This window comes from Plecotus auritus (assembly GCF_963455305.1).
Source record: "Plecotus auritus genome assembly, chromosome: 8".
Taxonomy (NCBI): domain Eukaryota; kingdom Metazoa; phylum Chordata; class Mammalia; order Chiroptera; family Vespertilionidae; genus Plecotus; species Plecotus auritus.
Genome location: NC_137782.1, coordinates 29,967,099 through 29,982,957, shown reverse-complemented (window position 1 = coordinate 29,982,957; position 15,859 = coordinate 29,967,099). Strand labels below are relative to the sequence as shown.

Sequence of the window (15,859 nt, the reverse complement as noted above, 5' to 3'; positions counted from 1 at the left end):
CCCACCGCCTCACCCTTCGTGCTCCTTTGAGAGTCCCAGGAACTGGCTCAGGAGGCAGCAGTCCCACCTAGCTCTCAGGTGAGATGGAGCATGCCTTGGAGATACACAGTTTGGGGATTCTCTACTCTCATTAGGTTATTATTTCTCTCAAACTTCATGCCCCTCAAGGGCAGCAGGTCCATCACATGTCAACAACCCACATTCACAATTAGGCAGCCCTGCTCCTCTCCTTTCTCAGGAGGAAGGCACCGCTCTACTTCTGGTAGTAGCATTATTGGCTTGTTTGCCTCGTAGCTCAAAGCCCCAGAACCAAGAGGAGTACACCTGTGCCATTGTGTAACATCACAACCAGAAAAACGAAATGACGGCTGGGTTAGAACCAGAGGGGAAAGTGCTCTGGGATGGGGGAGAGCGAAGGTGAACACCACTCTATGTTGCAATTACAAATAGCCTGCAAGTCCACTTACTGTGCACTTTTGGCTGAAGTTAGCACATGTCTTGCGTGTGACTTGTTAACACAGGTTATTTCGCTGGATTCCTAACACAGGCAATCTTTTCTCCTTTCAACATTCACTAATAAAACATACATAAACAGGAAGTCATTTTTCCTTTGTCTTTGGGGGTCGGGGATGGGAAGCACCTGATTATAAAAATTATAGAACCCTGGTGGCAATCATGTTTGATAGTTGTCCAAATGGACTTCCGCCCTTTACCCCTGACTCTAGCTACTGGAGTTGCCAAGGAAGTGCAAGAGTTTCACAGAAACAGAAATCCATTTACCTTGAAAGTTGTTGCAGACTCAGGACTGGCCAGAACCAAAGGTGAAATGAGAACCATGCCAGAGAAGTGGCTTGGCCTCTCGGCGGCTGTGAGGATGGCGATGGCACCTCCCTGCAAGGCGAAACGGGCAGAGTTGCTGTGTGCCGGCGCCCGCCAGCACATGATTCCTAACGAGCTCCATGGAAGAGGCCCCCTAAGCCTGGTCCAAGAGTCCCGAGGGGGTCCACCTTGGAACAGACGCCATCAAATGTTGGATAAACTGGGTCTGCAATTATTTTATTACATATTTCTTCCCAGGAGCAAACATTTCAGAGAGATACAAATAAGGTTCCTGCTTGTGGGCTGCAAGTTAAACAATATATTCCTACTCTGCCTCAAACCAAAAGCTGGCAGAGATCCAATTGATCCATTCTGTCAGGCTTATAAAAGGTTGTTTTTGTTTAATCTGATGATAATAAGAGGTTGCTACACTCCCCCCTCCCTCCCATACCCCCCTGGTTCAGTAAAGGTTCCAGAAATTCGGGTACTTAGTGAATGTGGACAGTGCTGAAGGTCTGAGGCCTTGACTATTTGCTGAAGCTGCAGGTAATTAGAACCAAGGGTTGAAACTGCAAGTGCTTACAGGGGCCAGGCAGGTCAGAAGAACGCAGGAACAGAGCCGGGTGGTGAGAAGGGGCAGGGGCTCTGCCCTAGAGAGAACAGTTTCCCCAAATTCAAAATCAAGCAGCTCAAATTCTCTGCCAGCCAACACGCCAGCTTGTGGGAGGGAGATTTGCCAGTTTGAGGACCCTCAATTTAAAGATTATACTTGGTTAGTTTTAAGAGGCTTTTATAACTTTAAAGTGTGAAAAGGATGGTGAATGACCGTTAAGGAATCGGGTCCACGGGGAGCCTTTGTCCCTGGTTCCATTTGCACAGCTCTGAAGCCAGCAGCCGGTGAGGGCACATTCCGAGTGCTCCTCGCTGATTGGAGCACCACCCCCCTCTGAGAAGTGGCTCTGCAGGGAGAATTGCCCTGAGAGCCTCACTGTGAAACAGCACTGAGGTAGAGGCAGGGTTAACCAAAGGTCAGCCCTCACCCAGCTCCTCCGTAAGGACTGGCGGGCCACCCCCTGGTGCCTGGGTCCTGGTGGGAAGTAATGGCAGCTCTGAGCTCTCTGGGCTGTCTCCAGGGCTCTGAACCTGACCTGTTTCCTAAGCACTCAATTGCCTGGGAACTCCAAGTGCAGAGTGGGGTGTGCCAGCCAGGCGGGGAGCTGGGATGAGGCGGGGAGTCAGGGCTGCCCCTTCTCCATCCCGGTGTTCTCACACTGCCCACGGCCACAGCCCCGATCGGGACTGCATCTTCTGTGGTCTACTTACCATGGAGTGGCCCAGAAGGAAGACGGGCAGCCCCGGGTGGTCTTTCTGCACCACATCCACGTGCTGTAACACATCCCTGACGAAAACGTGGAAGTCGGACACTACCATCCTCTCCCCTTCGCTCTGTCCATGGCCAACTGGAAGGGAAAGGGAGACGAGAGAACAGCAGTGACTGGAGGGCTGACGTCCGCCCAAGCGCAGCGGTGTCCTCACCAGGGTTACCAGCCACTCTTCACGGAGAACCTGAATGGATCATCTCACTAAACCCATTCCAACCGCTCTCACACATGGGGATTAGTCTCCCCCACATGTACAGATTAGGAAGCTGAGGCACAGGGTGGCTCAGGAAATTGCCAAGACCACACAGTGAACCAGACTGCAACCCCTGTCCACAGCCAGCTGTCTTCCCCGTGGCCATTCCCAAGGAAGGAAGGAAGGCAGGTGCAAGGAGAAACTCACCAAGCCCGGTTTTCTGGAAAGTGACCAGGAGTAAGACCCAGGAGGCTCAACATTTTCCTGGGTTTTCCCCGTTCCTTGACCCTCACAGTTGTGTTCCCATGTTAGCCTTTCACCAGGTAACGTGTCGTCTCGCTTTGTAGGAGGTCATATGACAAACATAACATAAAATAGTCAAGTGTGCTTGCTAGAAATTTTCTCAACAAAGCAGCAGTGAAACCAGGTCAGGTTCTATCCCTCTGGGATTTTATCTGTCACCTGTCTGGGCTGTTCATTCCCCCTCTTCTTTTCTTAGGGTGTATCTGCTTTCCCCTCCTCAGGAGGACGTGAGTCTCTATAGAAACAGCACATTGTCTGCGGCTTCCACATTCAGGCTGAAAGCAGCTGATGCGATGGCTTGAAAATCACAAAAAAGGAAGAGCTCGGAGAGGACAGGGCCACACAGTGAGAGAACCAGCCCAGACCCTCCCTGCTGCTTCTGAGAGGCAGCGATTACAGTAGCGATTGTAACACTCATGAGAAGGGTGAGGACTCAGCATCACCTGAAACCGACTGGCTGCCCAGACCTCAGTGTGGTCAGACCACAGCCTCCTGTTTCCTATTGTGCTGTCCTCCTCCCCCATGGCCTCCCACCCTCCCACTGCCCAGCCCCACCTGCTCTCTGCCCCCTGCATGAAGACCAGGGCCCAGGTCTATCACCCTTTCAGCAGCACCATCAGCTCCCTTGCCTCTCTGAGGATTCTTTTCCCTTTTAAAATTTAATTACATTTAATTAAGTTTAATTTTGTATTGTGGTAAAATATACATAATCTAAAATTTATACCTTCTTAAGCATTTATTAGTGTACAGTCAGTGGTATTAGGTACATTCACACTTAACCATACCACCATCCTTCACCAGAACTTTTTATTTTCCCAAACTGAAACTCCATACTCAATGTTAAGGGCTGAATTATGTGCAACCATTCCCCCGCCCCCCCAGCTCCAACAATTCATATGTTGAAGTCCTAACCCCCCAGTGACTACTTGGGAATCAGGACCTTTAAAGAGGCAATTAAGCTAAAATGAGGTCACTAGGGTGGGCCCTAATCAAATAGGACTGGTGTCTTATAAGAAGAGGCAATCAGGACACAGACACACATGGAGTAAAGACCCTGAGGACAAAGGGAGAGATGACTGTCTGCAAGCCAAGGAGAGAGGCCTCAATGAAACTAACCCTGCTGACACCTTGATCTCTGACTTCCAGCCTCAGAAACTGTGAGGAAATAATGTCTATTGTTTAAGCCACCAGGTCTGTGGTACTTTGTTATGGCAGCTCAAGCTGACTAATACCTGCATTAAACACATAGTCCCCGCTCCCCTTCCTCCATCCCCTGGCACTCACCCTTCTACTTTCTGTTTCTTTGAATTGGACTACTCTAAGAATCTCCTATAAGCGAATCCTACAGTTTTGTCTTTTTGTGTCCAGTTTATTCCACTTAGCACAATGTCTTCAAGGTCCATCCTTGTTATATAGCATGTGTCAGAATTGTCTTCTTTTTAAATTTTTTATTATTTTTAAAACATTTTTTATTGATTTCAGAGAGGAAGGAAGAGGGGAAGAGAGAGATATATAAACATCAATGATGAGAGAAAATCATTGATTGGCTGCCTCCTGCACGACCCCACTGGGTATTGAACCATGATCGCCTGGTTCATAGATCAATGATCAACCACTGAGCCACTCCAACTGGGCCAGAATTTCCTTTTTTTAAAAGGCTGAATAATATTCCATTATATGCATATACCTACCACATTTTGTTTATCTAGTCAACTGACAATGGACACTTAGGTTGCTTCCACCTGTTGGCTATTGTGGATACTGCTGCTATGAACATGAGTGTGCAAATTCTGTTTGAACTATTGCTTTGAATTCTTTGGGGCATATACCCAGAAGTGGGGTTGCTGGGTCATATGGTAATTCCGTTTAGTGTTTTGAGGAATGGCCCCTCTGAGCCTGAGCTGGAACATCTTTTGCTCTAGACTCAGCTTACAGCAGCCCTTCTCCAGCCTGTTCCGTGAGGGCTGGGTGAGCGTGAGGCGGGGAGTCAGGGCTGCCCCTTCTCCATCCCGGTGTTCTCACACTGCCCACGGCCACAGCCCCGATCGGGACCGCATCTTTTGTGGTCTACTTACCATGGAGTGGCCCAGAAGGAAGTGGCCTGAGCCAGGCAACAGGACGTACTGCCTCTTCACACATACTCAGTCACCAAACAAATTTGCCTCAGCATCTCCTCCAAATGTCACCCTTATCCGAAAGCCTGCAAACCTACCTCCTGACTCTGAGCAGATACTATCACTCTTTTTTTAAAAAAAAAAAAATATGAACCAATCAACATGGACTTCCTGACCCTTCCCCCCTGTGACAGCTTCCCTTCTTTACCAAAGTGGATTCTTCCTGATCCTAGTGTCTCCTGGCTCAGCTCTCCCTCCTCTTCCCCACTTCCTCTCTGAAGATACAGAGGTTCTTTGCATGATTCTTGCAAACTTTCCATAAACTGAAATTATTTCTAAAAACAATTTTATAAAAGTGATAGCTATCATGCATTCTATCCCTAGTTACTTGAGTGTGCATCTCCTAAAACACACATTCCTGTGGCAACTACAATGCTACTTTCCCACCTGTAGGAATTCACAGTAGCTCCCTAATATCATCTTATATTCAGTCCAAATTCAAATTTTCCAATTGCTGTTTCACTCTCTCTGCAAGGCACGAGAGAGAGGGCCTGTTGCTCTCAGCCTTACAAACAAAGCATCTTGGTTGCTGTTTGGATTTTTGCTCATATAATAGGAGAGAAAGAGTGTGTTGAGCATCTTCTCATTTTTTTAAGAGCCATTTATATTTAGTTTAGGTAAACTGAGAATCCATATCTTTGCTTGTTCTATTAGGGTTTTGCATTATTTTTGATATTTAAAAGCTCTTTGTATGTTACTTGGTAATTTGACTTTTGACTTTTTATGTTGTGTTTAGCTATGTACAAGATTGGTGTTTTTGTTTGTTTGTTTTTGGTTAACCCTCACCACAGGATATTTTTCCTATTGATATTTAGAGAGAGTAGAAGGGAGAGGGAGAGACAGAGAGAAACATCGATGTGAGAGAGACACATCGATTGGTTGCCTCCTGCACACACCCCAACCTGGGCCGGGGAACCTGCAACCGAGGTACATGCCCTTGACCAGAATCAAACCCAGGACTCTTCAGTCTGCAGGCCAATGCCCTATCCACTGAGCCAAACCGGCTAGGGCAACATTGTTATTTTTGAAAAGTCAAATTATCTTTTTCTTTTTATGGCTTCTGAATTTTGATTCTTATTAATAAAGGCCTTGTCCACTCCAGGGTTATAAAGAAATTCAGCCATATTTTCTGTGAATTATTTTATGGTTTCATTTCTTTTTTTGTGTGATAATATACACTCAACATACAACTTACACTAACCATTTTTAAGTGTCCAGTTCAGAGGCATTAAGTACATTCACATTGTTGTACAACCATCACCACCAACTATCACAAAATACAGTTTCATTTTTTACACATTAATCTTTGATCCATTTGGAGTTTATCTGGGCATATGGTGTGAGAGAAGAATCTCTTTTCCTATGGTTCTTTTTTAAAAACTTGAGGTGAAATTCATATACCATAAAATTAACCATTATAAAGCATACCAAGTAAGTGGCATTTAGTATATCCACAATGTTGTTCAACCACACCTCTATCAAGTTCCAAAATGCAGAAGGATCTTAATTGTCTTAACAGAACTTGCTAAGAGGTCCTTTAATATTTCACTGAATTGCAATGTCATCCTTATCATATGTGAGTTTCCTTTTCACTCTAGTCTATTTCTGGAATTCTGCTCAGTTCTGCTGGTCTACTTATTCACGAAGCAGCCCTTATTACTAGGCATGATTGTGTCTGCCTAGCCCAATGGTCGGCAAACTCTTAGTCAACAGAGCCAAATATCAACAGTACAATGACTGAAATTTCTTTTGAGAGTCGAAAACCGACTTCTGCGCATGGGCCACGAAGTTTCAATCGCACTGTACGTACGCGCCCGCATATGGTATTTTGTGGAAGAGCCACACTCAAGGGGCCAAAGAGCTGCATGTGGCTCACGAGCTGTAGTTTGCCGACCACTGGCCTAGCCTGTCTACTTACTACGCCAGGAGACGCCTGGGCATCTCCAAGCTCTCCCTTGTTCACGTCCACCACTCCCATGCTGTGACTCCCATCCGAAGGCAGATGTCTCCCAGTCTCTGGCTCTGGGTTCTTTCCAGAGCTAAAAATCCACCTGGTCAAGCCCAGGGAGAAAGATTCCCCTGGCTGTCCCATGGTTCTTCAAGCAGCTTCTAAATGGCTCTCTCTTTGGTTCCATGTCATGGTTAATAACCTCCATCCCCCTTCAGAATCATTCAGGCTCCAAATAGAGCTGTCATCTTTGAATTCAGTTCTAACCTTCTGTCCAGCTGGTCACAAAATTCTTCTGGATTTCTAGATCACAGCCTCCTGAATCGGTCTCCTTCCTTTCACTCCTATGTTACTCAAAGGGACCGAGACACCTGTGGCCTCTGAATTGGTGATAGCTTCCTATCCAGCCCCCGTCCGCCCCACGCTCTCCCTGCTCTAACCCACTCTGCACTGTCCGGCATCCTCTGCTTGAAGCCGCTCTGATCTGGTAGTGTCAGATGGTCCCACTGTTTCAGAACTCAGTCCACACATTCCAGCCCAGCATTTGGGTCCTCCACTCAAGGCTCCCACTGCTCCCTCTGCCTTGCTAGAAAGCATGATCTGAGTGACACTCACACACACCTGCCCATTGTTTCTCAAAGCACATCCACACTTTCCTGCCCTGTGGCTCTCAATGAACACCCCTCTGCAGGGGTGCCCTCACCCCTGCATCAGGCCAGGAGCAGTCTTTTAAGGCCTGTCTCAAATCGTATCACTTCTATGGAGGCAATTCCCTCGACACAGGTCAAAGTTTTTCCCTTCCATTCCCCAAAGCACGTCTTGTCTCTATTACATATGAATTGATTGGAATTCCCCCCCTTTCTCTCTTCGAGTACCACCCCTACCAATCCTGTGGACTGAGGGTCTAATTGCAGAGTGAAGGCCCCCAACTGTGCTGTGCTGTGCAGGATTCGAAGGCAGGTCCCCCTGGACTGAGCAGAAAAGAGTACTGTGAGCGATTAGTGATGTCTGCCATGTGAGTAGTGATGCATTGATGGACTGGGATAGGAGGTTCAGCACGTGTGTGCCCCATATTTGCCAGGGCGATCCTCGATAGCAAGGATCGTGTTTTCTTCATCTGCACATTCCTCAGGGCTCCTTGCACAGGCCTAGCAGAGGCTTGATAAATGCCTGTTGAAATGAACTGCAGGCAGTACTTTCTTTCATAGTGGCCACTCACCAAAGACATTCAGCTTCGTTCCTCCAGCTATAGAGGAGGCGATACATTTCCTTTCCTACCACGGAAGCTGACCTACTGAGCAGCGGTTCTGTATATGAGTTAAAGTCTTCTCTTCCCAGTGTTTTTAATAACAAGAACCTTGAGCCACAGACCTTAACCCAATGTATTTTTTGTTTTATTTACCCTGACTAGTGGCCCGGTGCACGAAATTCGTGCACGTTAAAAGGGGATTAATTAGAGGAAATAATTTAATATTGCTATTTGCCCTTTCTCTATAATAGAAGTGTCCGAGATGAAAGAAAATTAGTAAAATGTATATGAAAACCTTCCTCCTGTCAGAGTCTGGGGCGCACCATGGGACCCAGAGTCCAGTCCCCACCCACCCACATGCGCCTCAAAATCACATGAGACCCAGACCCGGCCGGCCCCTGCCCCCATTGGGCTAGATCCATACCTGGCCAGTCCCACCCTTGTCAAGCCCCGCTGGGGAGGGGACGTAGCCTCAGGTCCCCTGGCCTGGTGCCAGGACGGGGGGCGTGGCCTGAGGTCCCCCAGCCCAGACTGGGGTGGGGGGTGTGCCTTGAAGTCCCCCATCAAGCCCCGCCAGGTGGGGGGCATGGCCTGAGGTCCCCTGCCTAGTGCCAAGGCGGGAGGCATGGCCTGAGGTCCCCTGTCGTCAAGCCCTGCTGGGTGGGGGGCACAGCCTGAGGTCCCCTGTCAAGCCCAGCCAGGTAGGGGGGTGCAGCCTCAGGTCCCCTGGCCTGATGCTGGGGCAGGGGGTGCAGTCTGAGGTCCCCTATCAAGCCCCGCTGGGCAGGGGTGTGGTCTGAAGTCCCCCGGCCTGGTGCCGGAGTGGGGGGGTGCAGCCTGAAGTCCCCTGTCAAGCCCCACCTGGTGGGGGGTGCGGCCTGAGGTCCCCCAGCCTGGCGCTGGGGCGGGGGGAGCAGCCTGAGGTCCCCTAGCCCAGCACCAGGACGGGAAGCACACCTTGAGGTCCCCTGTCAAGCCCCACCAGGCAGGGGGCATGGCCTCAGGTCCCCTGGCCTGGTGCCAGGGTGGGGGGCGTGGCCTGAGGTCCCCTGTCAAGCCCTGCTGGGTGGGGGATGTGGCCTGAGGTCCCCTGTCAAGCCCTACAAGGGCGGTGGGGAGGGCGTAGCCTCAGCTCCCTACTGATTGCTCGTTAAGGCTCCTTATGGGAACTTGGCTTCAGCTGTGGGTGCAGCCATCTTTGTGATGGAGTGATGGTCAGTTAGCACATTTCCTCTTTATTAGATAGGATTCTGCTATGTACTAACTATGTTTTTTATTCTCTGTACTTGGATGCTTTAGGCCTTCATACCCAGTTAAAGCTGACCCTAGAGCAGTGGTCAGCAAACTCACTAGTCAACAGAGCGGCAAACTGCAGCTCGCGAGCCGCATGTGGCTCGAGAGCCGCAGTTTGCCGACCACTGCCCTAGAGGAACTGCCCTCCCAGGATTAACTAATTTCTAGAGAAAGGAAATAACTTGTCTTTCAAATATAAAGTGACCAATCCAGAGCCCACACCCCAACCACCTCCTCTATGGGCTCTCGCACTCAGGGCCAGGATTTCCCTGCTCTGATCAACCAGAACCAGGAAGTAGGGACGGCCCCACACTCCAGAGCCTGCAGAAGGGACTCCAACCAGCCAACCCTGAGCCTGCTTACCCTGTCTCAACTGTTCCTTCACGCAGAGGTTAGAGGCGGCCATCTGGCCCTCTCTGCCCACCATCTGGGCAGGCTGCTTATCTCCCAGCCCCAAGGGATGGAGCCTGGCCTGCAGGTGCCAGCTCAACCCCTGCAGGTGTAGGCACAAGAGAGTGGCCCAAACAGATAGGGTGGTAGCGTGACTTCTGCCAGCAGGGCGCCAACTCCCTCTAGGCCAGTGGTTCTCAACCCTTCTAATGCCACAACCCTTTAATACAGTTCCTCGTGTTGTGGTGACCCCAACCATAAAATTATTTTCATTGCCACTTCATAACTGTAATTTTGCTACTGTTATGAATCGTAATGTAAATATCTGTGTTTTCCGATGGTCTTAGGCTCTTCAGAGCGACCCACAAGTTGAGAACCACTAGTAGGGTCGCCTAAGACCATTGGAAAACACAGATATTTACATTACAATTCATAACAGCAGCAAAATTACAGTTATGAAGTGGCAACGAAAATAATTTTATGGTTGGGGTCACCACAACACGAGGAACTGTATTAAAGGGTCGCGGCATTAGGAAGGTTGAGAACCACTGCTCTAGGCCATCGGGCCGTGCGACTGAGAAAGGGCTGCCCCTATTGCACTGTTCAGTATGGTAGCTAGCCACCGGGCCATGGGTCAGTTACACTTAAGTTTAAATAAATTAAAATGAAAACTCAGTTGCTCAGTCTCACCAACCACATTTTAAGGGCTCAGCAACCACAGGCAACTTGTCTGGCGGCTGCCATACTGGGCAGGGCCAATGCAGAATACACCCATTGCCACAGAAACCCTGTGAGGCAGGGCTGCGCATGCTTTCTGTCCAGGAGGCACTGTGCAGCATGGAGAAAACACGGGCATCCATTCGTCTGCCTTTGAAATAATACACCCCGATCCTTTCTGATGAAGAAGTAACACATGCTCACTATATGGGAAAAACCAGGAAAGCATCGAGGCAGCCACTGAGTGTTGGGTTAGGTGGGATGGCTCTGGGCTTCAGGCGGCCTCGGGCTCTCCTGTGGGAAGGCCTCACGCAGGGTTTTCAACTTCTTTGTGCCTCAGTCTCCTCATCTGCAAAGTGGGGGTGACAGTCCCTCCTTGAATTGTTTGTACCAGGCGTCCTCAAACTACGGCCCGCGGGCCACATGCGGCCCGCCGAGGACATTTATCCGGCCCGCCGGGTGCCGCTGCCTGTCCTGCTTAGCAGCTGACTCGTCCCGGGCCCGCAGTGCGCATAGGAATTTGTTCATAGTTTTTTTTTTAAACTATAGTCCGGCCCTCCAACAGTCTGAGGGACAGTGAACTGGCCCCCTGTTTAAAAAGTTTGAGGACCCATGGTTTGTACTATGAACTGAGAGAATCTGTGTTAAGTGCTGGACACAGAGGAAGTGGCAAGTAAATAAAAATTGTGGAAATGAAAATTTTAAAAAAAGAAGGTAACAAACCATTCCTCCCTCATCAACCAGAAATAAGAACTGGTATCCTTGCTTTTCAAAGTTCGTGATTCCCCCACTTCGCTCTTACAAAAAGACCTACATCAGTTCCCGTTTTCACTAACTGAGAGAAACCCAAAGAGGATTTTCACTTTAATGAAAAAAGGTGAAAAGCAAAAACGGCGTTCAGGGTTGTTTGGTAGCAGCTGTTACAGAGGCAGCAGCGGCACCCTGAGCGGTGAGAGTGGCCCCACCTGGGAACCATTCTTAGCATCTCGGCATCAAGCTTTTGACCTGTGTGAGCATCTGCGCTTTAACTCCACTTATCTGTGCATCGTTAGCAAGATGTGTCTTAATGTCCCATAAAGGCCTAAGAAAGCTCGTGAGTGTGTTCCACTTAGCACAGTGGTCGGCAAACTCCTTAGTCAACAGAGCCAAATATCAACAGTACAACGACTGAAATTTCTTTTGAGAGCCAAATTTTTTAAACTTAAACTTCTTCTAACGCCACTTCTTCAAAATAGACTCGCCCAGGCCGTGGTATTTTGTGGAAGAGCCACACTCAAGGGGTCAAAGAGCTGCATGTGGCTCACGAGCCACAGTTTGCTGACCACTGAGTCTTAGCATAAACCTGGACGTGATTAATTGCTTCAATCGTGGTGAATGGAATTAAAGACAGTGCATATGCTGAAATTTGGGTCTGGGAAAGCTCAAAAAGTTTTCCATATAAATGAATGGTAATCGTATCTTCACTTTACACCATTTTGGCTTACAACAGATTTCATAGGAATGCTCTATTTTCTGATAGCAGGGGAAACATGTGTTAGTAAAGCTTGGTTTATTTCAACGGCCTGGCAAAATGCGCTATATGAACTGACTCAGGAAAAACTTTAAGACATAACATTGAAAAAACAACAACCCCAAACTCAAATTGTGGAATGACGCCTGCATGGCTCACCACTTACATTTTTAACAAACCCACAAACCCATATTATTATCTGTGGCCCCAGGAGGCCATCTGTCCTGCATATGGCTCTGAACGCTATCTCAGCATGGCCAAGGCAGGCGGGTGCGGCCTCCTCAGGCTCTTCCCAGCCATCTCACCTTCTCCCAGACCAGACAAAGCCGCCTGGCATGCATCACTCTGCCCTTCGCTCATACTAGGGCACCCATGACACATGGACTACAAAGGGGCAGAAGGTGTAAGTGAAGGTGGTCATGTATGCCTTCCAGCAAGGCCAGCCAGGGAGTATCATTTGACTTCTTCTCAGTCAACACCCCATTATCTCATGGCTCCTAGGGGCATATGTTTGGGCGTGGGGTGAGGGAGTGGGGTAAGGGAGAAGTCAGTCCTCCAATTAGATAAGACCTTTATCTGGGTTGCTGCAAGAAGACGGTGAAAGCTCTGCCATGAACAGACATGTCCTCAATACCTGTTATGTGTCAGGTCTTGGCAAGGTACTAGGGGCCTAGAATTGATTTTTAACTTAACATATAATGCATGAATATTTCCCCCACATTGTTACATAATTTGTATTTGTGATTTATAATGACTGCATGTAAGCCGGTCAGGGGATCAAATAAAAACTCACTCCACTACTTTTTATGATGGGGCACTGAGATTGCCTTCAGTCTTTTGCTATTATAAATAATACTAAGATGAACATTTTTTTATAGACATATATAAAATTGTTAGGATAAACTTGCCAAAATGAGATTTCATTCACAGAACCAAAATGCTTTTCAACCTGATAACTTTCCCTGTCCCTAGCCAAGTATGGAAATGCGAGTTTCAGCACATCCTTGTCAGCTTAGGGAGCTAGTTATGTCTTTGTTTATGATACAGGAGTGACACACCTACCTTCTTCCCTTGTGGTACTTGCTTCCAGGTAAAAACCCGACAGAAAGCCATTGTTTTGGTCTGAAGAACATGTAGCTCAAGTAATATGTTTTCCTTTCTTTTTTGTTTTTTTCTTTGTTAGGTCAACATATTTCTCTACCATTGACAGGGAGAGAGCCATAGTATAAGTCTCTCCATTAGGGCTGACTCACTTGGAAATCAAGATTGCAGGCAGAATCCATCTGACTGCTGGAGCCATAGCAAATGCTCCCACAACGATATGACAGAAGGCCCACTCAGTGGCCTTTGCACACCAAGCCCTGCCTTCCCGTTCCAGCAGGCCTCCTCATGATGGTTTGTATTTTCTGCGTCCAGTCTTTAATCTCAACAACGCCTTATTAGAACAAGGATGCCAGCCTCCCCATGTTTCCTTCCTACTTTAGGCTGCAATGTAATTATGCTGCTTAAAATGTAGGTATCAAACCCGTTTTCCAATGTAGGTCTGGTTTGTTTTCTGTGCTCCTGTGACATCCAGTAGCAGAAATCCCATTAGCAATGGCATACTATACCAAAGTGTAAGGAAATAAGACCAATGACAGGTTAAAAGTAATGGAAATGCATTCTTAAGCTAAAAGGCTATACTAGTATGTCCATTTGCTGCCAACACGAAAGTATGCTGGGTCATCAGCTGATACATCCCACTCATGCTAAAAATGTCTTTGTTAGGTTCCAGGAGCAGAGAGTGTGGGAACAAAGGGAGATTCAAAGCCACGGGGTAAAGGGACTACAGAGGTTGATTTGATCCAGGTTAGACAAGAACTGCATGCTGCCAGGCTCAGGGCAACAAGCAGCCTATGACCAGGAGGTCTGCTTCAATCTCTCTTTCTCTTTTTAAAAAACATGCATATGGCAAAAAGTCCAAGATCACAGTGTGTTGGCCTGGAAAACGGTTTGTTTCCCACAGCAAAAGCCATTCCTTCTCTGTGTTTGTTGATGGCCCCGCGTGTCCATCGCGGACACTGGGGACAACACATCTTTGTCTTCCCAACAACCGCTGCTCTCAGTCACCTTTGACCCAAGAAAAATATCTCCCTTTGTAGCTCTCTGCAGCATCTAAGCACGTACCCGAGCTTACAAAGGACATAAAGGCAGAACTTAATCTCTTTCCTAATTGACAACAGCTTGAAAAAGATGCCAGAATTCAACATATGGGCCATGGAAACACATTTCAGCTCAGATTTTTCCTTTAAGCTGTTACAATATGCTTTATAATGTAACCAGCTAAAAGGCTGTTAACGGTGTGGCATTTTAGAAATAATGCATTCTCAGGATTTCAAATTTAGAGGATTTATTTGAAAACATCCTACTCTCCACTGTATAAATAAGAGGAAACAGCATGACAAAACGTGTCATAACGACGGTTCTTGGCGTCTAGCAAGATGGATCTTCCTTTTGCATCACGCTCTAGACTGACGATTTGGTTTCGGAGAACTGAGGGCGGTTGGTTCACGCTGTCTGATAAGCTGCCACCTTCCCAGGTGTCATGCCCCTGGGACATTTCTCCTGTTCGTTCGTTTTATCTCAAGACCTGGTTGGGCTCTGGGCAATTCTGGGCTAGCCAGAACCATCCAGAAATGCTAGACCTTTGCCTCAGATCTCCCTGATGAATACAGAAAGTACCCCGGGTTTATAAACAGGCAGCAGCTGTGAGGTGGGAAGAGGCATTCAAGATCAGAGACTTCCAGGATGCGATGAGATCAAGGAATAAAAAAACGGTAACAAAATAACAGGAAGCTCTGCAAATTCCGTAAATAACGCTTGAGGCAAATTACAGAAAACCACAAGATCAGCAATCGTAAGGGTTTAAAACTTCAGGAAAATGCTTCATATAAAAAACACTTCCTATACTTAGAACAAGACAAAGGGGAAAATGTCAAAGGTATGGGCAACGATTTGCCAAATTAGACAAATTCCTGACCTGGCTCGGATTTTACAGAATACTTCATTTGTGCATGACTTTCTCTGTGTCCTTGTGATCATTTTTGTTAGAAAACAGGCTATAGAGACTATGTTTTGACTAATACATTTGCCTCCACATCAAAAACCCATGGGTTGGCAGTTTCTGGAAGACCCTATACAGGGCTCGGCATTGGATCTGGATTCAAATTCTGCTGCTACTTTTCAGCTATGTGAGCTTGGGCAAACTCCTTCACCACTATGATCCTGGTCTTCCCAACAGCTAAAATCGACATCAGAGACAACTGTATTTAGTTGGCAGGTTGCTGAAAGGTTTACATGAGGAAGCAGGTGACGGTCGATGCCCAGAAAATGTTAGTCTTCCTTCGTCCACCGTTTGTGACCCCAGGAGTGAGAACGCCTGCTTTGAAACCAGGACCAAGAGTTCCTAGCACGGTGTCTGTCTGTCCTCCACTGCACAGTCCTTCCCCCTGAGGTCAAACAAGGCTTTCAAGTGAGTAACTGCACCCTGAGCACACCCCGCCTTGGGCAACTGTGGTCAGGAGCTCTCCCTGGGAGCCAAGCTGAGAGGACGGAAGGAGCAGGCTGAATGGGGCCCCAGCTTCTTATGAGACTGGCTGTGCAATGTCCAATTTTTGCCCACCATAACAACCAAAGTGATTATGACTTTTCTAAAGCAAAGGCAATGGATCTGAAGAGCCCTTTAATAGAGCAATGAGGCTTCTGTCCTGCATCAGAGCCACAAGATAATTCCTAGGATGGTAAAAATTAATTCTCAGAAAGAACTCCAAAAAATGCTTTTCATCCTGTTCTGCTACCTATGCCTTTTGGAAATACACCTGGACACCTATCTTGGTCACTTG

At 47.7% G+C, this 15,859-nt stretch overlaps 1 protein-coding gene across 4 annotated transcripts in view; it reads right to left on the bottom strand.

The window, feature by feature from the left end:
• The window catches only part of MGLL (monoglyceride lipase), a 157,402-nt gene that overhangs the window by 29,562 nt on the left and 111,981 nt on the right, over positions 1-15,859 (bottom strand). For all 4 annotated transcript variants that reach the window (XM_080683521.1, XM_080683519.1, XM_080683520.1 and 1 more), the window contains 2 exons: positions 2,143-2,279; positions 781-891 (listed from right to left, as the gene is read on the bottom strand). In XM_080683521.1, the coding sequence (XP_080539647.1) occupies positions 781-891; positions 2,143-2,279 (248 nt within the window). The remainder of the gene's footprint in view (positions 1-780; positions 892-2,142; positions 2,280-15,859) is intronic.